Source organism: Pristiophorus japonicus, chromosome 20 (assembly GCF_044704955.1).
Source record: "Pristiophorus japonicus isolate sPriJap1 chromosome 20, sPriJap1.hap1, whole genome shotgun sequence".
Classification (NCBI taxonomy): domain Eukaryota; kingdom Metazoa; phylum Chordata; class Chondrichthyes; family Pristiophoridae; genus Pristiophorus; species Pristiophorus japonicus.
The window spans coordinates 5,659,399-5,683,874 of NC_091996.1; the positions used below are offsets into that span (position 1 = coordinate 5,659,399).

Consider the following 24,476-nt stretch of genomic DNA (forward strand, 5'->3'; position numbering starts at 1 on the left):
AAGGGTGTGTGTTAGGTGTCAGGCAAGGGTATGAGTGTTGCGGAGCCAAGGCGGGGTAGACGGGGGTCAAGATACAGATCAGCCATGATCTAATTGACTGGCGGAACATGCTCGAGGCTGAATTTGTTTCTAGAAATCATTATATTAAAGACAGCAGATGAAAGTGAAATGGAACAGCTCTTTTCCCTCCCCCGACCTCAAAACCATCATCAATAAAAACATGATGGTAACAATTTTAAAAATCTACCAGTCAATCGAAATCCTTTGTTTTTCAATGAATTGCCTTTAAACCGCTCCTTAAAACCGACCTCTTTGTCTGAGCTTTTGGTCACCCGTCCCAACATCTCCTTATGTGGCTCGGTGTCAAATTTAGTTTAGTACACCACTGTGAAGCGCCTTGGGATGTTTTACTACATTAAAGGCTCTCTCTAAATACATCATCATAGACAGTCCCTCAAAATCGAGGAAGACTTGCTTCCACTCTAAAAGTGAGTTCTCAGGTGACTGTACAGTCCAATATGGGAATTACAGTCTCTGTCACAGGTGGGACAGACAGTGGTTGAAGGAAAGGGTGGCTGGGGAGTCTGGTTTGCCGCACGCTCCTTCCGCTGCCTGCGCTTGGTTTCTGCATGCTCCTGGCGATGAGACTCGAGGTGCTCAACGCCTTTTCCCAGATGCTCTTCCTCCACTTAGGGCAGTCTTGGGCCAGGGATTCCCAGGTGCCGGTGGGGATGTTGCACTTTATCAAGGAAGCTTTGAGGGTGTCTAAACACAAGCTGTTGTAGAATCAACAAGCAGAAAAAAATGATTTGGGAAAACCTAGTGTTAGAAGTTGGTTAAGAGGCTTCAAACCAGGCTACAGAGAAATTCAATTTTCTCCCTTTTTGTCTCTCAACGCTGCCGACTCCTTTCTAAGTTAGGTTTCCATGGGCACCAGGAAGTCTGCAGCAATTATTACATTCACCAAAGCCTCAGTGAGTGTCAACAGGCCATTGAACAGTGGGAAATGTGGGGGTAGAAAGAACGACATGCAAGCCTGATCAACAGTCTGCGCGCATACACACACACACACACACACACACACACACACGAACGTCCAGTAGGATAGGGGAATATCAGTAACAGTGATTAATTTCTCCCTTTCCGCTCTGAAATCAACAACTTGCATTTATACAGCATCTTTAACGTAGTGAAACGTCCAAAGGCGCTTCACAGGAGCATTATCAAATAAAATTTAACAGCAAGCCACATAACAACTTGTATTTATATAGCGCCTTTAATGTAGTGAAACGTCCCAAGGCGCTTCACTGGAGTATTGGGAGATTAAAATGCAGTGCATGGTCTCCAGTTATCTTGGACTCTCTTGCTACTGGATCAAGACCTTGTTCAGCTAAGCTTGTGTGGTAGCCAGTGTGCAACGGTCACCCCACGTTAAAAGAACTCACGCACAGGCATCTTCCACCCTTCAATATGAAGTTCGGGACCTGGAACATCAGGACCCTCATGGATCCTGCAAATCCCTTGGGAGGACAGACGCACCAACGTTAGCGTCCTCGACCAGGCCAACATCCCCAGCATCGAGGCACTGACCACACTCGACCAGCTCCGTTGGGCAGGCCACATTGTTCACATACCTGTCACAAGGCTCCCAAAGCAAGCGCTCTACTCGGAACTCCTACACGGCAATCGAGCCCAAGGTGGGCAGAGGAAACGTTTCAAGGACACCCTCAAAGCCCCCTTGATAAAATGCAACATCTCCACCGATACCTGGGAGTCCCTGGCCAAAGATCGCCCTAAGTGGAGGAAGAACATCCGGGAGGGCGCTGAGCATCTCGAGTCTCATCGCCGAGAGCATGCAGAAACCAAGCGCAGGCAGCGGAAGGAGCGTGCGGCAAGCCAGATTCCCCACCCACCCTTTCCTTCAACCACTGTCTGTCCCATCTATGACAAAGTCTGTAATTCCCGTATTGGACTGTTCAGTGACCTAAGAGCACATGTTTAGAGTGGAAGCAAGTCTTCCTCAATTTTGAGGGACTGCCTATGATGATGATGGGAGATTTTAAAAATTAGGAGAAATTAGGGCAGGTCGAAGATGTAGGTTTTAAGGAGTGTCTTCAAGGAGGAAAGAGAAGCAGAAAGATTTTCAGGTACGAATTCCAGTCAACGTTCCCCCTAATTTTTTTTTGGGGGGGGATGCTTGGCTCCTTTAATGGGCTGCACGGCCCATTCAAATCTCCGCGCACATGCGTTTTTTCCATTGTGAACAAAAACAACAACAACCTGTGTTTATATCGCGCCTTTAACATCGTGAAACGTCCCAAGGTGCTTCAGAGGAGTACTAGAAGACAAAACTAATAAATCTGACACCAAGGCACACAAGAAGAAATTACGGCAGATTGGTCCGTGAGGTAGGCTTTAAGGAGCGTCTTAGTTGGGTGGCAGTGTGAGCTGCGAGGAGGATGCTATGAGGCTGCAGAGTGACTTGGATAGGTTAGGTGTGTGGGCAAATGCATGGCAGATGAAGTATAATGTGGATAAATGTGAGGTTATCCACTTTGGTGGTAAAAACAGAGAGACAGACTATTATCTGAATGGTGACAGATTATGAAAAGGGGAGGTGCAACGAGACCTGGGTGTCATGGTACATCAGTCATTGAAGGTTGGCATGCAGGTACAGCAGGCGGTTAAGAAAGCAAATGGCATGTTGGCCTTCATAGCGAGGGGATTTGAGTACAGGGGCAGGGAGGTGTTGCTACAGTTGTACAGGGCCTTGGTGAGACCACACCTGGAGTATTGTGTACAGTTTTGGTCTCCTAACTTGAGGAAGGACATTCTTGCTATTGAGGGAGTACAGCGAAGGTTCACCAGACTGATTCCCGGGATGGCGGGACTGACCTATCAAGAAAGACTGGATCAACTGGGCTTGTATTCACTGGAGTTCAGAAGAATGAGAGGGGACCTCATAGAAACGTTTAAAATTCTGACGGGTTTAGACAGGTTAGATGCAGGAAGAATGTTCCCAATGTTGGGGAAGTCCAAAACCAGGGGTCACAGTCTGAGGATAAGGGGTAAGCCATTTAGGACCGAGATGAGGAGAAACTTCTTCACCCAGAGAGTGGTGAACCTGTGGAATTCTCTACCACAGAAAGTAGTTGAGGCCAATTCACTAAATGTGTTCAAAAGGGAGTTAGATGAAGTCCTTACTACTCGGGGGATCAAGGGGTATGGCGAGAAAGCAGGAAGGGGGTACTGAAGTTTCATGTTCAGCCATGAACTCATTGAATGGCGGTGCAGGCTAGAAGGGCTGAATGGCCTGCTCCTGCACCTATTTTCTATGTTTCTATGTTTCTATGGGTCCGTGAGGTAGGCTTTAAGGAGCGTCTTGAAGGAGGAAAGAGAGGTAGAGGCACGGAGAGGTTTAGGCAGAGCTTGGGGCCTAGGCAACAGAAGGCACGGCCACCAATGGTTGGGCGATTATAATCAGGGATGCTCAATAAGGCAGAATTTGAGGAGCGCAGACATCTCGAGGGGTTTTGAGCTGGAGGAGATTACAGAGGTAGGGAGGGGCGAGGCCATGGAGGGATTTGCAAACAAGGATGAGAATTCTAAAAGGTGGCAAGCAGTCTGCGCGGGACCTCCAGAGCGCTACGTGGTCGCGTAGCTTAACGGGAGCACTGGTTCCAGTGCTTGGGACCCAAACACCTGAAGGCACGGCCACCGATGGTGGAGCGATTAAAATCGGGTCTGCTCAAGAGGCCAGATTCAGAGGAGGGCAGAGAAATTTCTTCTCTCAGAGGGTTGTAGATCTGTGGAATTCTCTGCCCCAGAGAGCTGTGGAGGCTGGGTCATTGAATATATTTAAGGCGGAGCGAGAGAGATTTTTGAGCGATAAGGGAGTAAAGGGTTATGGGGAGCGGGCGGGGAAGTGGAGCTGAGTCCATGATCAGATCAGCCGTGATCTTATTGAATGGCAGAGCAGGCTCGAGGGGCCAAATGGCCTACTCTTGCTCCTAGTTCTTATGATCTAACTCAGCACGGGCTGGCTGATCAAACCTGGGATCCTCCTGGTCCCCGTATGTCTTTCGCTAATTCACTGTGTTCCCCCCCCCCCCGACACTTGGGATTTGACTGACTTCAAGACTCTTCACGTTCTAGCCTCATTCACGCAATGCACGCACCTCCGACGTGAGCTTAATCACCCCCGACACCAGGCTGCAGATCTGGTTGCCGCGGTTATTGTAGCTGGAGAGGTCCAGCCCCACCAGCTCTTTTTGCTTGAAGTAGGGCTCGATCTGCATGTTCAGGTGCAGCACCTCCGCCTGGATGGCGTTGAGCCGCCGCACTCGCTCCCGGCTTTCCGCCTGCCTCTGGCGCTCCAGCTCTTCCTGCCGCAGCCTCTGCTGCTCAGCTTCCCGAAGTTTCAAGTTCAGATTCTGTATGGAACAAAAAAAAAGTTGCGACACAGGTTAATAAGGCCGTTTAAAAAAAAAAAGTCCTTAAAACCTACCTCTTTGACCAAGCTTTTGGTCAGCTGCGCTAATTTCTACTTCAGTGTCAAATTGTTTTATCTCATAATACTCCGATGACGTGCCTTTGGACGTTTCACTACGTTAAAGGCGGTATATAAATACAAGTTGTTGTTGTTGCTCAGAGAACATACTAAAATACCCAGCTTATCTTAAAAAGCTTTTGTTCACACTGATGTTAAAAGTTTCTGTGCTGAACGCTCCATTCAGCTGCCTGGGCCCTAAGCTCTGGAACTCCCTGCCTAAATCTCTCCACCTCCCTTTCCTCCTTTAAAGACGCTCCTTAAAACCTACCTCTTTAAACTAGCTTTTGATTATCTGCCTTAATTTCTTCTGTGGCTCAGTGTCAAATTTATCTGTTTGTCTGTAACACTGCTGCGAAGCGCCTTGGGACGTTTTACTGCGTTAAAGGCGCTATATTAAAAAAAAGTTATTATTTCCCAGGCTACAAGAGAATAACAGGAGGGACACCATTTCTCATGGGTGAATATATTCTGATAATCTGAAAAGAGTGGATAGATCGAACACTGGAGGATGATGTTTGACGATGATACAGTGGCTTTCAAGACTAAATTATATCCTGTATTACATGGAATTATAGAAATTACAACAGGGAAATAAGCCTTTCGACCCAACCAGTCCATGTTGGTGTTTTCCCTGCACAGGAGAAGTATCCTTATGCCACGTGCCTGCCCTGCTCCCATGCCCCTTTATTCCAACCACCTACTTAGGCTGTAAAAAAATGCAAACCAAGCACTAGGGTTTATTTCTAGAGGTATAGAATTGAAAAGTAGGGAAGTTACGCAAAGCTTGTATCTTACCTTGGTTAGATCACACTTAAGAGCACTGCGCACAGTTCTGGTCACCATATTAGAAGAAGGATTTAGAGGCACTGGAGAGGGTGCAGAGAAGATTTACAAGTCTGATACCAGAAATGCGAGGGTATACCTATCAGGAAAGGATGATCAGGCTGGATCTCTTTTGTCTTGAAAAATGAGGGGTGACCTAATAGAGGTCTTTAAAATTATGAAAGGTTTTGATAGAGTGAATACAGAAAGTGTTTCCACTTGTGGGGAAGAGCAAGATTAGAGGTCATCAATATAAGATAGTCACCAAGAAATTCAATACGGAATTCAGAAGAAATCTCTTTATCCAAAGAGTGGTGAGAATGTGGAACTCGCTACCACAGGGAGTGGTTGAAGCGAATAGTATGGATGCATTTAAGGGGAGGCTAGACAAGAACACGAGGGAGAAAGGAATAGAGGGTTATGCTGATAGATTTAGATGGGGAAAGACGGGAGGAGGCTCGAGTGGAGCATAAGCGCTGGAATGGACTGGTTGGGCTGAATGGCCTGTTTCTGTGCCATATACCCTGTGTAATCCTGTGTTAACATCGTCTCTGCTTCAATCACTAACTCAGGTAGTGCATTCCACGGGCATTTCCCCTTACTGGCCCTGGGTTTCTCTAACTCTCCCAGAACATTACATGACTGCGGGTGGGGGTAAGGAAGTTGCTGATCGTGACGTTCCAGCCATCACAAGAGTCGGGGCAGGCTTGATGGACCAGCTGGTCTTTTCCTGCCCGTCATTTTCGTCCCAACCCACACCAAGTCCCGCTCGCCCATCACCCCTGCGCTCGCTGACCTACGTTGGCTCCCGGTTAAGCAACGCTTCGATTTCAGTGTTGTTGACACTCGAGTGTTGAAATTATGAAAGGCTTTGATAGAGTGGATACAGAAAGAGTGTTTCCACTTGTGGGGAAGCGCATGACTAGAGGTTATCAATATAAGATAGTCACTAAGAAATCCAATAGGGAATTCAGAAGAAACTTCTTTCCCCAAAGAGTGGTGAGAATGCACTCATTCAGGCAAATGGAGAGTATTCCATCACACTCCTGACTTGCACCTTGAAGATGGTGGAAAAGCTTTGGGGAGTCAGGAGGTGAGACACTCGCCGCAGAATACCCAGCCTCTGACCCGCTCTTGTTGCCGCAGTATTTATGTGGCTGGTCCCGTTAAGTTTCTGGTCAAGGGTGACCCCCAGGATGTTGATGGCGGGGGATTCGGCGATGGTATTGCCGTTGAATGTCAAGGTGCGGTGGTTAGACTCTCGCTTGTTGAAGATTGATGCGCGGCTGCACGCATGCACACCTGGGGGGGGGGGGGGTAACATTGATCCCTTCCTAATGTTAAACACCTCGATCAAATCACCCCGTAATTTCCAAATGAAAGCCGGGCTCACCAATGACTCAGCAATACAAAGTGTGTCTGCAGCTCACTGCACCGTACCTTTGCTCGGCGTCGATGCTCTTCCCTTAACTTTTCTTGACGCCCTTGAGCTTCGAGTGACCTAGAAGAGAACAGTTTTAGCTCCACATTCGAATCCTCCCCCACCGTACAGATTTGGCTTGTATTTTGCGTATAGCACAAAAAGAGGAATAATTTGCAGGGCTATGAGGAAAGAGCAGGCGGAGTGGGACTAATTGGATAGCTCTCTCAGGGAGTCGGCACAGACACGATGGGCCAAATGGCCTCCATTTGTGTTGTATCATTTGAACACTGGGAACAATTATAAAAATCGCTTTGAGCAACCAGCCACGGTCTTACTTGAAAGGGAGATTCTGGTTGACTTATTCAAAAGCACGTCAGGCTTATTTTTCCTCTTTATAGAATCGTAGACATTTATGGCACCGACGGAGGCCATTCGGCCCATCGTGTCTATGCTGGCCAACCAAGAGCTATCCAGCCTATTCTCACTTTCCAGCTCTAGGTCCATAGCCCTGTAGATTACGGCACTGCAAGTGCACATCCAAGTACTTCTTAAATGCGATGAGGGTTTCTGCCTCTAACACCCTTTCAGGCAGTGAGTCCCGGACTCCCACCACCCTCTGGTGAAAAATATTCCCCTCAAGCTCCTACAAACAGCAATGTGAGTGACCAGATAATCTATTTTTGGTTTGTTTATTGAGGGATAAATATTGGTCCAGGGCACCGGGGATAACTCCGCTGCTCTTCTTCGAAATAGCAGCCGTGGGATCTTTTGCGTCCACCTGAGGCAGCAGTCAGGGCCTCGGTTTAACGTCTCATCCGAAAGAAGAGACCCTCCGACAGTGCAGTGCTCTCTCAGCACTGCACTGGAGTGTCAGCCTAGATTTTTGTATTCAAGAGTCTGGAGTGGGACATGAATCCACAACCTTCTTCTTGTGATGCACCCGTAGAGGCTATGCAGTTAGAGGGGTCAGTATTCAGAGAAAAAAATATATATTTACTGATCCACTCCTAAATAATTTAGTATTGATTCTATATTGCAATCACAGGATGTTGTGGGTGGGGGTGGGGGGGGGGGGGGGTATAAATGTAAAGCAGAAATTAGGGATAAACATTTCAGTACAAGTTACCTTGAGGTTACAATCACTCATCATCATGCAGGTACAGCAAGCTATAAGGAGGGCAAATGGCATGTTGTCCCTTTATTGCAAGGGGGTTGGAGTACAAGAGTAAGGAAGTCTTGCTACAATTGTACAGGGCCTTGGTGAGACCACACCTGGAGTATTGTGCACAGTTTTGGTCTCCTTATCTATGGAAGGATATACTTGCCTTGGAGGCAATGCAACAAAGGTTCACGAAATTGATTCCTGGGATGAGAGGGCTGTCCTATGAGGAGAGATTGTGTAGAACGGGCCTATACTCTCTGGAGTTTAGAAGAATGAGAGGTGATCTCATTGAAACATACGGATTCTGAAGGGGATTGACAGGGTAGATGCTGAGAGGTTGCTTCCCCCCTGGCTGGAGTGTCTAGAACTAGGGGGTTATAGTCTCAGGATAAGGGGGCGGCCATTTAAGACAGCGATGAGGAGGAATTTCTTCACTCAGGATGGTGAATCTTTGGAATTCTCTGTCCCAGAGGGTTGTGGATGTTGAGTCTCTGAATCTGAGAGCAATAGATTTTTGGAATCTAGGGGAATCCAGGTATGGAGATTGGGCGGGAAAGTGGAGTTGAGGTCGATGATCAGCCATGATCTTATTGAATGGCGGAGCAGGCTCGAGGGGCCGAATGGCCTACTCCTGCTCCTAGTTTTTATGTTCTTATCTATAGCCAATTAGTGAGGTTGACTGACGGGGGCCCCGTTTTGTTATTTAACCGCAAGGAGTAAGGGATCAGAAAGCTTTGAAAAATATCCACCACAACCCCCTCCTGCAGCACCCTCCCCCCTCCACACACACAGCTTCTACCCTTTCTCCATCATGTCGCGCATCTCCTCGTATTCCTGCCGTCGCCGGAGCTCCAGGGATTCTTCAAATCGTTTCAAGAGTTCAACCGCGGTCTTCGAGAAACCCTGGACGGTTTCCTGCTGCAGTTCTTGCCGATGCTTCAGTTCAGCCTAGGGACGAAAGACAGAATGAACTTGCATTGAAACGGTGCCTGGCCTCGTCCTTGGGACTTCACAACGTGCTTCACGGTGATTGAATGACCTGCAGAGTGCAGTTGCCTGCAAATGCGGCAGCCAAATGCGCACAGCAAGATGCCACACACAGAAAATCTGGCAGAGAATTTGTGCACAGCAAGTTCCCACGAAGAGCAATGTGATAATGACCAAATAATCATGGGTTTTTATCCCTGCCCAAGTGATGTTTATTGAGGGATAAATATTGGCCAGGAGACCAGGCTAAATGGCCTCCACCTGTTCCTAAGAGTGGGGTCTAAGCAAAGGCACCAGGCATTAGAGATAGCGAGCGACGCCTTGCCTTTCAACTAGTGTCGGCTAGTCGCTCAGTGGGCAGCACTCTCGCCTCCGAGTCAGAAGGTTGTGGGTTTAGGTGCCACTCCAGGAACTAGAGCACAAAATCTCGCTGACACTCCAGTGCAGTGCTGAGGGAGTGCTGCACTGTCTGAGGTGACATCTTTCAGATGAGACGTTAAACCGAGGCCCCCGTCTGCTCTCTCAGGTGGACGTAAAAGATCCCATGGCAATATTTCGGGGAAAAAACAGGGGAGATATCCCCGGTGCCCTGGCCAATATTTATCCCTCAATCAACATAACAAAATAACAAATGATCTGGTCATTATTTGTGGGAGCTTGCTGTGCACAATTTGGCTGTGCCGTTTCCCACATTATAACAGTGACTATACTACAAAAGTACTTCATTGGCTGTAAAAGCCCTTTGAGGCACCTGGTGGTCGTGAAAGGCACAACATAAATCCAAGTCTTTCTCTGTTGTTTCTCGCCTTCTCCAGCGGACCAGCAGGTGATATATTGCTGAGCTACACAGACCCTGGAAGGTTTGCTGAGGCAGTGGATCACAGACAGGGGGCAACAATGCAGACAACTGGACCCAGTCTGTCTTGGGTTAATGGCGGGTGGGGGTGAGGAGCAGGAAGGGGCGAAAAAAAGCACAGTCAGGCGCCCATTCTAAACAATCTCTGATGCTGGCTCCTTGAAGCCTGGGCGCTGGATGAGGACTCCGGCAGGCACAGGCACGATGGGCCGAATGGCTTCCTTCTGTGCTGCATTGTTTTACAATCGGCGCACGCACCGAACCGATCACTGTCGTGCCGCATGTGGCTGAGGTATTAAAAATTCTACTGCCCATGAAACCATACCCCGACTTTGTTGAAAAATAGGAAGAGGAATGGCAGAAATAAAAAAAAAATTAAAAAAAAACAAAGGAAAGGTTTCTTCAGCCTGTGCTGACACACTGAACAACCAGAAGGCCGAACACAGACGCAGGCCTGTGAGAAAACGAGGGCACGCAGGATTTGAGAGTGGAATCCAGGAAATCAGTTCAGTTGCCAGGACAATAAGTTATTCCAGCACGCGTCACTATTCAGTATTTGGTAAAGTTACAGAGTGGCAATGTTTTACGACGCTTGCTGGAATTGGCCGAGTTTGTTTTCAAAGATCCAAGATTTGTCTGGAATACCAACGAGGGTTGGAGAGCGAGGAATGTGAGCGTTTGCATTTATGGCTGGGGGAACGTGAAGCAACTATCAAAGCGATTACAAAAATGGCCTTCGTTAATCTGTCTCTATTTCAAATTATAAATCAAAATTATTATAAAGCAGAACATGGGGGTTGACAATGTTTAAAGGGAAAAGGAACATACGACAGGTCTTTTACGACTTAATTAATCCACAGTATAGTTTTCAAACTGGAATCCATGACTCTTCGAGATCTGTGATGGGAACAAATTTTTATCTGTCTGGACTGGGCATACTACAGATCGTAAGTGCAGAATTTCCAAGAGTTCTATATTCTATATTGTTACCTCTCTGTGTTGACTTACTCATGTTTCATTTCTGTGTAAAGTGTTTTCACACAATGAAAAAAACGGCTTTGCTTCAGGTTGCTGATGTTGAATTTTCTAGTTAGGTCTGGGGGATATATTTGGAGGGAGCCCCCAGGTGTGACACAATATTTGGAGGGAGCCCCCAGGTGTGTGTGACAATATTTGGAGGGAACCCCCAGGTATGTGACAATATTTGGAGGGAGCCCCCAGGTGTGTGTGACAATATTTGGAGGGAGCCCCCAGGTGTGTGTGACAATATTTGGAGGGAGTCCCCAGGTGTGTGTGACAATATTTGGAGGGAGTCCCCAGGTGTGTGACAATGTTTGGAGGGAGCCCCCAGGTGTGTGACAATATTTGGAGGGAGCCCCCAGGTGTGTGACAATATTTGGAGGGAGTCCCCAGGTGTGTGACAATAAGATCATAAGAAATAGGAGGAGTAGGCCATTTGGCCCCTCAAGCCTGCTCCGCCATTTAATAAGATCATGGCTGATCTGATCATGGACTCAGCTCCACTTCCCTGCCCGCTCCCCATAACCCATTATCGTTTAAGAAGCTGTCTATTTCGGTCTTAAATATATTCAATGACCCAGCTTCCACAGCTCTCGGAGGCAGCAAATTTCAGAGAGTCACAACCCTCTGGGAAGAAATTTCTACTCGTCTCAGTTTTAAATGGGCGGCCCCTTATTCCAAGATCATGCCCTCTAGTTCTAGTCTCCCCTATCAGTGGAAACATGCTCTCTGCATCCACCTTGTCAAGCCCCCTCATAATCTTATACTTATGGCTGATCTTTCGACCGCAACTCCACTTTCCCCTCCCGATCCCCATATCCCTCGATTCCCTTAATATCCAAAAATCTTATCGATCTCTGTCTTGAATATACAGCTCTCTGGGATAGAGAATTCCAAGGATTCACTACTCTCTGAGTGAAGACATTTCTCCTCATCTCAGTCCTAAATGGCCAACCCCTTATCCTGAGACTGTGCCCCCTAGTGCTAGACTCTCCAGCCCGGGGGGAACAACCTCTCAGCATCTACACTGTCGATCCCCCTCAGAATCTTGTATGTTTCAATGAGATCACACCTCATTCTTCTAAACTCCAGAGAGTATAGGCCCAATCTACTCAATCGCTCCTCAGAGGATAACCCTCTAGTCCCAGGAAAACATCAGTTTTCATTCAGACCACCTGCAGCTTCAGTTTTTTTTTCCTTTCTCCAATTCCTTACCCGCACCCTCCTGCTATTTTCTTACTTTTTTTTTTGTATGTGTATGTCTCTTTACCATCTTAGTGTTTGCAAGTTCTTTTAATGCCTTTCCATTGCCGGTGAGATGGTTCTTTTTCTGTCTAACAGTTTTCCATTAAGCAGTTTACAAGTCAGTATAACCATTAACTCCTTCTCCACGGTTGAGAATATCATAGAATCATAGAAATTTACAGCACGGAAGGAGGCCATTTCGGCCCATCGTGTCCGCGCCGGCCGACAAAGAGCTATCCAGCCTAATCCCACTTTCCAGAACTAGGTCCGTAGCCCTGGAGGTTACGGCACTTTAAATGTGGTGAGGGTTTCTGCCTCTACCACCCTTTGAGGCAGTGAGCTCCAGACCATCCCCCTGGGTGAGGAAATTTTCCCTCAAATCCCCTCCAAACCTCCTACCAGTTACTTTAAATCTACGACCCCTGGTTGTTGGCCCCTCTGCTCAGGGAAATAGGTCCTTCCTGTCCACTCTATCTAGGCCCCTCATAATTTTATGCACATCAGTTAGGTCTCCCCTCAGCCTCTTCTGTTCCAGAGAAAACAAACCTCAGCCTGTCCAATCTTTCTGTCCAATCCAATATCTGCTGTTCCTCCTATTTTTTTTTTCTTCACCCAACTTTACCAAAACGCTCGTTATGTCTTGTTCTCGGTCGATGTTCACTCCAAGCTGTGAGCTTGCACGTCTGTGCAGTAATTCGCAAGGTCCCACGCAGGCCGCTCACTGGCTTTTACATTGGAAATACCTCGCATGCACTAAAAAAAAAAAATTTGAACTGGTGTGTACCAATCGCCCTCCTCCGCATTGAAAGAAACATAAGAATTAGGAGGAGTAGGCCATTCGGCCCCTCGAGCCTGCTCCGCCATTCAATAAGATCATGGTTGACGATCTACCTCAACTCCACTTTCCCACCCGATCTCCAGATCCCTTGATTCCTTTAATATCCAAAAATCTATCGATTTCTGTCTTGGATATACCCAAAGACTGAGCCTCCACAGCCCTCTGGGGTAGAGAATTCCAGAGATTCCCCACCCACTGAGTGAAAACGTTTCTTCTCATCTCAGTCCTAAATGGCTGACCCCTTATTGTGAGACTGTGACCCCTGGTTCTAGACTCGCCAGCCAGGGGAAACATCCTCCCTGCATCTACCCTGTCAAGCCCTGTAAGAATTTTGTATGTTTCAATGAGATCACCTCTCTTTCTTCTAAACTCTACAGAATATAGGCCTAGTCTGCTCAATCTCTCATAGGACAATCCCCCCATCCCAGGAATCAGTCTGGTGAACCTTCGTTGCACTTGCTCAATGGCAAGTATATCCTTCCTTGGGTAAGCAAACCAAAACTGTACACAATACTCCAGGTGCGGTCTCACCAGGGCCTTACATAATTGCAGCAAGACGAGTTTACTCTTATATTCAAATCCTCCTGTAAAAAGGCCAACATACCATTTGCTTTCTTAATTGCTTGATGTACCTGCATGTTAACTCTCAGTGATTCACGTACACTTAGGTCCCTCTGAATAACCAACATTTCCCAATCTCTCACCGTTTAAAAAATACTCTGTTTTTCTATTTCTATAAACAAGTGCGGCTTACAGGAAACACTGGACTCAGTCCTGACAAATAAACGGTCGCACAGACATTAACTTGACTTGTCGAGTCGGACTAATCTGGCATTTCCTGTACTTGAGGTAGTTTTGTGATGTGGACTGATGGCCAACATCCCCTATAAGCTGCGTGATCGTGCAGCTCTCTGCCGGTCCCGCACAGCCAAGCCTGTCCACTATTTAAGAGGGAGATAGATAAGATTTCTAGAAACAAAAGGCATCAAGGGGTATGGGGGAAAAGCGGGAATATGGTGTTGAGATAGAGGATCAGCCATGATCATATTGAATGGCGGTGCGGACTCGAAGAGCCGAATAGCCTACTACTGCTCCTATTTTCTATGTTTCTATGTTTTCTATGTTTTTCGATGAGAAAAACCACGCATTTGCGATATTTTGAACGGGCCGCGCGGCATCCAAAATTATTTAACGAGAACATTACTGATGAAAGAAAAAAAGACTCTGATTTCTATAGCACCTTTCACAACCACCGGACGTCTCAAAGCACTTTACAGCCAACGAAGTACTTTTGAAGTGCAGTCACTGTTGTAATGTGGGAAACGCGGCAGCCAATTGGCGCACAGCAAACTCCCACAAACAGCGATGTGATAATGACCAGATAATCTGTTTTTTTGTTACGCTGATTGAGGGATAAATATTGGCCCCAGGACACCGGGGATAACTCCCCTGTTCTTCTTCGAAATAGTGCCATGGGATCTTTTACGTCCACCCGAGAGAGCAGACGGGGCCTCTGTTTAACGTCTCATCCGAAAGACGGCACCTCCGACAGTGCAGCACTTCCTCAGCACTGCACTGGGAGTGTCGGCCTGAATTTTTGTGCTCAAGTCCCCGGAGTGGGACTTGAACCCACAACTTTCGGACCCACCGAGACGAGGGATGTGAGCCACAGCTGACCGCAAGAAGTTAGGGATTGACGAGACCCATTTTGGGCTGTGAATCTTTTGGAATTCTCTACCCCAAAGGGTTGCGGATGCTCAGTCGTTGAGTACATTCAAAGGCTGAGATCGATAGATTTTTCGACTCTAGGGAAGCAAGGGATATGGAGATCGGACGGGAAAGTGGAGTTGAAGTCGAGGATCAGACATGACCTTATTGAATGGCGGAGCAGGCTCAAAGGGGCTGCCATGCTCCTGTATCTTATGTTCTTATTGTCTGATGCTTGTAGATGGCACAAACATTTCCAGGAAGCGTATAGTTAAGTGTGTTAGCAGCATGCCCAGCACTGGCAGAAACTCAAGTGTACTATTCTCCCAAACTCCCGTCAAGCAATATTTTAATTTCCATTTCTCACCCGGCCCTTGACTCTGTGGACTTCCTCGTACATTTTAACATAGCCTTCGATCTGGGTGGCTTCAGGTGAAAGCAGCAAGAGTGTGTGTTCTGGTGTCAACTCTTGCACTGAATTCTGGTAACAGAAAGAGGAATAAAGAGATTATAAAACACAGCTCTTCAACAACAACTTATATCTAAATAGCGCCTTTAACGTACCAAAACTTCCCCAGGCGTTCCACAGGAACGTAATCAAACAGAATTTGACACCGAGCCACATAAATAGAAATTAGCACAGCTGATCAAAAGCTTGGTCAAAGAGGTAGGTTTTCAGGAGCGCCTTAAAAGGAGGAGAGAGAGAGAGGCAGAGAGGTTTAGGGGGGGGAATTCTAGAGCTTGGGGCCCAGGCAGCTGATGGCACCAATAGTGGAGCAATGAAAATCAGGGATGCTCAAGTCAGCAGAATTGGAGCAGCACAGACATCTCGGGGGAGTGGGGGGGGGGGGGGGGGGGGGGGGTTGGTGGTTGTGGGGCTGGAGGAGATTACAGAGATAGGGAGGGGTGAGGCCATGGAGGGATTTGAAAACATGGATGAGAATTTTGAAATCGAGGCGTGGCTTAACCGGGAGCCAATGTAGGTCAGCGAGCACAGGGGGTGATGGGTGAGCGGGACTCGGTGCGAGTTAGCCCACGGGGCAGCCGAGTTTTAGATCACCTCTAGTTTACGTAGGGTAGAATGTGGAAGGCCAGCCAGAAGTGCATTGGAATAGTCAAGTCTGGAGGTAACAAAAGAATGGACGAGGGCTTCAGCAGCGGATGAGCTGAGACAAGGGCAGAGTTGGGCGATGTTACGGTGGTGGAAATAGGCGATCTTGGTTATACTGCGGATATCTGGTCTAAAGCTCATTTCAGGAAGAAATATGACACCAAGGTTGCGAACAGAGTGGTTCAGCCTCAGACAGAAGTTGGGGAGAGGGGTGGAGTCAGTGCCTAGGGAACGTAGTTTCATAGAATCATAGAAAATTACGACACAGGAGGCTGCCATTCGGCCCATCGTGCCCGTGCCCTTTGTAAAAGAGCTCCCCAGCCCAATGGCAAGAACCGAAAACAATGGCTTTGGTCTTCCGAATATTCAATTGGAGAAAATTCCTGCTCATTAAGAACTGGATGTCGGACAAACAGTCTGCCAATTTAGAGACTGTGGAGGGGTCGAGAGAAGTGGGAGTGAGGTAGAGCTCAATCATCCAATGGTTAGCGAAGAGTCTGGTCGCTTTCCAATTGACCGAGGGAAGGCAGGGCGCCGCGAGGAATAACTTGTCGGGCGACCAATGGCGAGAGCGTGTGGGCGGGCTGTTGCAGGCAGGTCATGTGATGAGACCTCCAAAAATAAATCTAACCAGAGTTGGCAACCCAAGTGGCGGTGGAGTACAAGGGGGAAAACAACCCCATAAAAATATGAACAAACAGCTTTCCAAGTGCAAAAGTTATTGAATTTTTAAACACCAACCACTGTAGAAACAGTATGTGGGTCAACCTTTAGAGATTTCAATAACGAAAAAATACATATTTCTACAGCGCCTTTCACGGCCACCGGACGTCCCAAAGCGCTTTACAGCCAATTAAGTACTTTTTGGAGTGCGGTCACTGTTGTAATGTAGGAAACGCGGCAGCCAATTTACGCACAGCAAGCTCCCACAAACAGCAATGTGATACTGACCAGATCATCTGTTTTTGTTATGTTGATTGAGGGATATATATTGGCCCCTGGGCACCGGGGATAACTCCCCCTGCTCTTCTTCGAAATAGTGCCACTGAATCTTTTACGTCCACCGGAGAGAGCAGACAGGGGCCTCGGTTTAACGTCTCATCCGAAAGACGGCACCTCCGACAGTGCAGCACTCCCTCAGCACTGCACTGGAGTGTCAGCCTAGATTTTTGTGCTCAAGACCCTGGAGTGGGGCTCGAGCCCACAACCTTCTGACTCAGAGGCGCGTGGGCTACCCACTGAACCGACAATACTAATTATACTACAATATTTATTAGACTGCAATTACAGGGAGTAATGAACACCTTCGGTGTGTATTCGGAGGTTCTAATGCATGGAGTTCACGGAAGTGAACGCACCTGGACATTATTATTAGTTTCTTCTTCTGTTGCGTGGACTGGAGAAGGAACGGGCGTCTCCTGGACCTGGTCATCTCCAGTGAGGCCGTAGATCAGAGGTGTTAAATTCTCAGAGGTGTTGGGCTGAGTCTCTGGTGGGGAGAAGTGGTCTAGTACCCATGCCGAGGTCACAGAGAGCTTGGGAGAAGACCTGCATTGTTCCAAAACATCCTGGGGAAAAAAGAAAATAGAATGAAGTAAAACGTCTTAAAATAACCTGGAGCGGGGAGGAAGTTATGCAAATATATGATCAACTTCAAAGAGGGCTTATTTTTTTTCAACCCCACCACACTTTAATAAAATTATTCTCTGCCTCTAACTGCCACCCCCTGCCCTCTCTTGAACAATATTTATCCCTCAACCAACAGCACCAAAAACAGATTTTCTGGTCATTTATCTCATCGCTGTTTGTGGGAGCTTGCTGTGCGCAACTTGGCTGCCACGTTTCCTACAATAGTCACTACCCCTCTCAATGCAAGTCATTGGCTTTGGGACATCCTGAGGTCGTGAAAGGCGCTGCAGAATACAAGTCTTTACTTATTTCCCCCATTTTCTCTACTTGCTTCACATTACCCCGACCCTCCCATCTTACTTGTCCTAATCACTCGCCCATTCGCTCCCTTCCTGGGAATTATGCTCCCCACATCACCAGCTGCCTCTCACAGGATCCACTGAGGAAGCAGTGGGCAGCTGGTGCTGGCAAAAGGATGTGAATTCTATCAGGAATCACAGCAACAACAATGAAGACATTTTTGCTTTATATAGTTGTGAGAAAAAGGTGTTGGAAAGAGATGAATAGTGCCCTGGCTTATTTGAACCGCACTGAGTTATACTGTGAGAATCATATCACAAGTTAACTCAAGCTATGTGTACAACAAAAATAGTGGCATCTGTGGAACAAATATTGTCCAGCACCAGGAATAACTCCCCTGCTCTTCTTCGAAATATTGCCACAGGATTTTTTACATCCACCTGAGAGAGCAGACGGGGCCTCGGTTTAACGTCTCATCCGAAAGACAGCACCTCCGACAGTGCAGCGCTCCCTTAGTACTGCCCCACCGACAGTGCGGCGCTCCCTCAGTACTGCCCCACCGACAGTGCGGCGCTCCCTCAGTACTGCCCCTTCCGACAGTGCGGCGCTCCCTCAGTACTGCCCCTCCGACAGTGCGGCGCTCCCTCAGTACTGCCCCTCCGACAGCGCGGCGCTCCCTCAGTACTGCCCCTCCGACAGCGCGGCGCTCCCTCAGTACTGCCCCTCCGACAGTGCGGCGCTCACTCAGTACCGCCCCACCGACAGTGCGGCGCTCCCTCAGTACTGCCCCTCCGACAGTGCGGCGCTCCCTCAGTACTGCCCCGCCGACAGCGCGGCGCTCCCTCAGTACTGCACTGGAGTGTCAGCCTGGCTTTCTGTGCTCAAGACACTGAAGTGGAGACTTGAACCCCACAAACCCTCTGACTCAGATGGGAACGAGAGAGGGTGCTACCCACTGAGCCACGGCTGACACTGTAGGGGTGGGGGTAGGGTGATGTTATTTCCTCCAGTGCCGCTGAGTGATGATGGATGCACTTCTATCACGAAAACAAGGGCAAGGAAACTCAAGGAGGGGACGGGGAGCCAAGGGGGAGAAATGAGGGAGCAAAATGGATGAAAAAATTGGGGCTGGAGTTGGAGGCATTGGCAAGTTCAGGCCACCAAACTCTCCTGTGACCCCCAGATTCCTGGCACCCAAACTGACCCCCTTCGCCCTCTCCCCCTGGTTTGTAGCAGGAGTCTAGAACCAGGGGCGGGGTCACAGTCTCAGAATAAGGGGTCGGCCATTTAGGACTGAGGTGAGGAGAAATTTCTTCACTCAGAGGGTGGACAATCTCTGGAGTTCTCTGCCCCAGGGGGCTGTGGAGGCTCAGTGGCCGAGTATATTCAAGACAGAGGTCGATAGATTTGTGTATATTAAGGGTATATGGGGACAGTGCAGCAAAGTGGAGTTGAGGCAGAAGATCAGGCCGTGATCTTATTGAACGGCCTACTCCATATTTCTTATGTTCCAGTGGGGAAAGAGAAGCCGGGGGGGTGGGGGGGGGGGGTTTACGGGGGTTTCAGGCTCCGGCCGGCCGGCTCGCACTCACGTCCCCCTCCTGCAGCCAGCTCCTGTCATAGGCCAGCCGCCCTTTCCGCGAGCTGCGCAGCGCCGCCAGCGTCTCCCAGCGCTTCTCCTCCGACGGCATCTTTCCCTTCGCCCGCCCGCCCGCCGGCCCAACCGGAACCCTCAGCCCCGGAACCGAAAAAAACCCGCTCCCCCGGGCATTTCCGGTTCCGGGTTCCGCTCACCATGGCAACCAGATCGCACCGGCCCCTTTTTAAAAAAAGAACACAGCACGGTTTATTTTAAAGACAGTTTTGTATTTAGTCAAAGCCCGTGTCGTCATCTGATTCTTCAGGCTCTTCTTTCTTCTCTTCAGCAACAGCGGCAGCAGCAGTGCCCAGAGAGAGAGAGAGAGGTAGGTGTGTGTGGGTTATTGAAGCTCAGAATAAAACATAAGGGATCTTTAGCATTGAAGCTCAGAATAAAACATAAGGGATCCTTAGCATTGAAGCTCAGAATAAAACATAAGGGATCCTTAGCATTCAAGCTCAGAATAAAACATAAGGGATCCTTAGCATTGAAGCTCAGAATACAACAGAGTGTAAAGTCCTGTCCCCTCAGTACAGACTCACACGAGGCATGGAGTTAAGTCAAGGTCACTCTGGACCTGCACCTCTATTTCACAGCTCTGGAATGCAGAGACCTGCCCTTATATACCTGTCTCTTGCAAGTGCACCCCTGGTGGTAAGGTATGCTGGTGGTTACAGGTCATATCTTATTACAGTCATGTATAGCATGTTCGGATACAGTTATATATAAATAATGTAAGATACATGACAATAAGGGATCCTTAGCATTGAAGCTCAGAATAAAACATAAGGGATCCTTAGCATTGAAGCTCAGAATAAAACATAAGGGATCCTTAGCATTGAAGCTCAGAATAAAACATAAGGGATCCTTAGCATTGAAGCTCAGAATAAAACATAAGGGATCCTTAGCATTGAAGCTCAGAATAAAACATAAGGGATCCTTAGCATTGAAGCTCAGAATAAAACATAAGGGATCCTTAGCATTGAAGCTCAGAATACAACAGAGTGTAAAGTCCTGTCCCCTCAGTACAGACTCACACGAGGCATGGAGTGAAGTCAAGGTCACTCTGGACCTGCACCTCTATTTCACAGCTCTGGAATGCAGAGACCTGCCCTTATATACCTGTCTCTTGCAAGTGCACCCCTGGTGGTAAGGTATGCTGGTGGTTACAGGTCATATCTTATTACAGTCATGTATAGCATGTTCGGATACAGTTATATATAAATAATGTAAGATACATGACAATAAGGGATCCTTAGCATTGAAGCTCAGAATAAAACATAAGGGATCCTTAGCATTGAAGCTCAGAATAAAACATAAGGGATCCTTAGCATTGAAGCTCAGAATAAAACATAAGGGATCCTTAGCATTGAAGCTCAGAATAAAACATAAGGGATCCTTAGCATTGAAGCTCAGAATAAAACATAAGGGATCCTTAGCATTGAAGCTCAGAATAAAACAAAAGGGATCCTTAGCATTGAAGCTCAGAATAAAACATAAGGGATCCTTAGCATTGAAGCTCAGAATAAAACATAAGGGATCCTTAGCATTGAAGCTCAGAATAAAACATAAGGGATCTTTAGCATTGAAGCTCAGAATAAAACATAAGGGATCCTTAGCATTGAAGCTCAGAATAAAACATAAGGGATCCTTAGCATTGAAGCTCAGAATAAAACATAAGGGATCTTTAGTATTGAAGCTCAGAATACAACAGAGTGTAAAGTCCTGTCCCCTCAGTACAGACTCACACGAGGCATGGAGTGAAGTCAAGGTCACTCTGGACCTGCACCTCTATTTCACAGCTCTGGAATGCAGAGACCTGCCCTTATATACCTGTCTCTTGCAAGTGCACCCCTGGTGGTAAGGTATGCTGGTGGTTACAGGTCATATCTTATTACAGTCATGTATAGCATGTTCGGATACAGTTATATATAAATAATGTAAGATACATGACAATAAGGGATCCTTAGCATTGAAGCTCAGAATAAAACATAAGGGATCCTTAGCATTGAAGCTCAGAATAAAACATAAGGGATCCTTAGCATTGAAGCTCAGAATAAAACATAAGGGATCCTTAGCATTGAAGCTCAGAATAAAACATAAGGGATCCTTAGCATTGAAGCTCAGAATAAAACATAAGGGATCCTTAGCATTGAAGCTCAGAATAAAACATAAGGGATCCTTAGCATTGAAGCTCAGAATAAAACATAAGGGATCCTTAGCATTGAAGCTCAGAATAAAACATAAAGGATCCTTAGCATTGAAGCTCAGAATAAAACATAAGGGATCCTTAGCATTGAAGCTCAGAATAAAACAAGGGATTCTTAGCATTGAAGCTCAGAATAAAACATAAGGGATCCTTAGCATTGAAGCTCAGAATAAAACATAAGGGATCCTTAGCATTGAAGCTCAGAATAAAACATAAGGGATCCTTAGCATTGAAGCTCAGAATAAAACATAAGGGATCCTTAGCATTGAAGCTCAGAATAAAACATAAGGGATCCTTAGCATTGAAGCTCAGAATAAAACATAAGGGATCCTTAGCATTGAAGCTCAGAATAAAACATAAGGGATCCTTAGCATTGAAGCTCAGAATAAAACATAAGGGATCCTTAGCATTGAAGCTCAGAATAAAACATAAGGGATCCTTAGCATTGAAGCTCAGAATAAAACATAAGGGATCCTTAGCATTGAAGCTCAGAATAAAACATAAGGGATCCTTAGCATTGAAGCTCAGAATAAAACATAAGGGATCCTTAGCTTTATCAATAGAAGAATAAAGTACAAAAGCAAGGAAGTTACGCTAAAACCTTTATAAATCACTGGTCTTCTTCTTTTGTATGATAGTAGCAAAGTAAATCAAATGTCAATCTCTAAGTTGGATATCCAGGCCAAGGCTGCCGGTGTAACAGCGTGAATACCTTGCAGGCTGCTTGCGAATTTCCTCTGAGGGCAATGCTCAGTGATGTGCTCCAGGGTCTGATTACATAACGACATAAGATATATCTTTGGAACTCTCTACCCCAGAGGGCTGTGGAGGCTCAATCTTTGAGTATATTCAAGTCAGAGGTCGACAGATTTTTGGATATTAAGGGAATCGAGGGGTATGGGGATAGTGCAGAAAGCGTTGTGGTAGCAGCTCAGCGCCATGGTCTTATTGAATGGCGGAGTCGGCTCAAGGGGCCAAATGGCCTATTCCTTTTCCTATTTCTTATGTTCTTATACATAACTAATGGGAGCAGGAGTTAGTCATACGATTCCTCAAGCTTGCTCCATCATTCAATAGGATCATGGCTGATCTGATCTTGGCCTCAACACTTCCCCGCCTGTTCCCCATAACCCTTGGCTCCCTTATCGTTCAAGAATCTGTCGATCTCAGCCTTGAATATCTTCAATGACAGCCTCCACAGTTCCCTGGGGTAGAGGATTCCAAAGATTCACGACCCTCTGGAGCTCCACAGTCACATCATGGGGTTGCTTTAATCTTCCACCTATGGAGAAGGTGGCAGCATCTACCATGAAGCATGTCATGTATTCAACCAGCATTGCAACCCATGTATAATCTGACCTAAGTTGTACATTGTGAGAACAATGACCACTAGGTGGGAGACACTCCTAACCTGGACCTTCAGATATAAAAGGGGAAGCTCCACCCACCTTCATCACTTGAGGGCTAAGGAATAAAGGACAGGTCACAGACTGACCTTCTCTCAAGCATGGGCCTCGTGTGCATTTATACTGTGTAGTAAGGACGTATCAATGGCGACGAGAAACTGGGATTTAAACCACGCGAGCATGGCCACTAGCAGAACAGACGAGAGGTACTGTGTTAAGGAATGGTTGGGACAGAGATTCAACATTGTTAAAGCAGCACACAGTTCTCCAGGCAGACAAGGGCAGTCGGGCATACCCCAACATGTAGTCGAACCCAGAGGGGGAGTTCGGCAGAGACAATGGCAAGTTGAACGGCGATTCACGCCATTGCAAGGGACAATGCGGCCAGTAATGGGGCCATCAACACCTGTTAATGGCGCACTCAAGGACAGTCACAGGGGCAGTCAGGGACGATCGACTGGCAAGGGACCTTTTGTTTCCAACAGCAGCTCATGTTGGAGTCGTGGAGGCACACACTCAGCCGGAGTTTGCAGAGATGAGCAAAATAACTGCAGAAATTGCAGAAATTAACGCTGGGGGAAATCGCTGGAAGCTGAAGTTCAGCGAGTTCATGTGGAGCACGTATACAGTTCATACACCAGGACGCCACCGATAATGATGAAAGTGCTCCTCAATGGCATCCCAGTATCAATGGAGTTAGATACGGGGGCCAGCCAGTCCCTGATGGGTATCAAACAGTTCGAAAAGTTGTGGGCGTCCAAGGCCAGGAGGCCAAAATTATCGCCGATTGACGCATAGTTACGGACTTACACAAAGCAGATCATTCCGGTGCTCGGCAGCGCCACGGTAGTCGTGACCCACAAAGATTCGGAGAACAGGTTGCCACTCTGGATTGTCCCAGGGAACGGTCCCGCACTACTGGGGAGGAGTTGGCTTGCTGTCATGAACTGGAAATGGGGCGATGTCAATGCAATTTCCTCTGTGGAGCGAGTATCATGCTCACAGATCCTGGACAAATTTGACTCATTATTTCAACCCGGCATCGGCACTTTCATGGGGGCCAAGGTAGTAAGTCACATAAACCCGGACGCCAGGCCAGTACACCACAAGGCCAGAGCGGTGCCATACATGATGCGGGAAAAGATAGAAGACGAATTGGACCGCCTGCTGAGGGAAGGCATCATCTTGCCAGTCGAATTCAGAGACTGGGTGAGCCCGATCATGCCGGTGCTCACGGCAGATGGGTCGGTCAGGATATGTGGCGATTACAAGGCCACCATGAATCGGGTGTCACTCCAAGACCAGTACCCGCTATCGAGAGCGGAGGACCTCTTTGCGACGCTATCCAGTGGCAAACTTTTTTCAAAATTGGACCTGACCTCAGCTTACATGACCCAGGAGCTGGCGAGTGAATCGAAGAAGCTGACCACCATCACGACACACAAGGGGTTGTTTGAGTACAACAGATGTCTGTTCGGGATTCGCTCGGCCGCCGCGATCTTCCAACGAAATATGGAAAGCCTTCTCAAGTCGATTCCAGGGACGGTGGTTTTTCAGGACGACATCCTCA

The 24,476-nt window shown here is 47.5% G+C and overlaps 1 protein-coding gene across 2 annotated transcripts in view; it reads right to left on the reverse strand.

The window, feature by feature from the left end:
• Positions 1-19,395, reverse strand: part of gle1 (GLE1 RNA export mediator) — a 59,428-nt gene extending 40,033 nt beyond the window's left edge. For both annotated transcript variants that reach the window (XM_070863696.1, XM_070863695.1), the window contains exons 1-6: positions 19,245-19,395; positions 17,082-17,291; positions 14,980-15,093; positions 8,759-8,907; positions 6,815-6,875; positions 4,179-4,433 (exon numbers count right to left, since the gene is read on the reverse strand). In XM_070863696.1, coding sequence (XP_070719797.1) covers positions 4,179-4,433; positions 6,815-6,875; positions 8,759-8,907; positions 14,980-15,093; positions 17,082-17,291; positions 19,245-19,343 — 888 coding nt within the window. In that variant the 5' untranslated portion in view covers positions 19,344-19,395. The remainder of the gene's footprint in view (positions 1-4,178; positions 4,434-6,814; positions 6,876-8,758; positions 8,908-14,979; positions 15,094-17,081; positions 17,292-19,244) is intronic.
• Between the last annotated feature and the right edge of the window lie 5,081 nt (positions 19,396-24,476).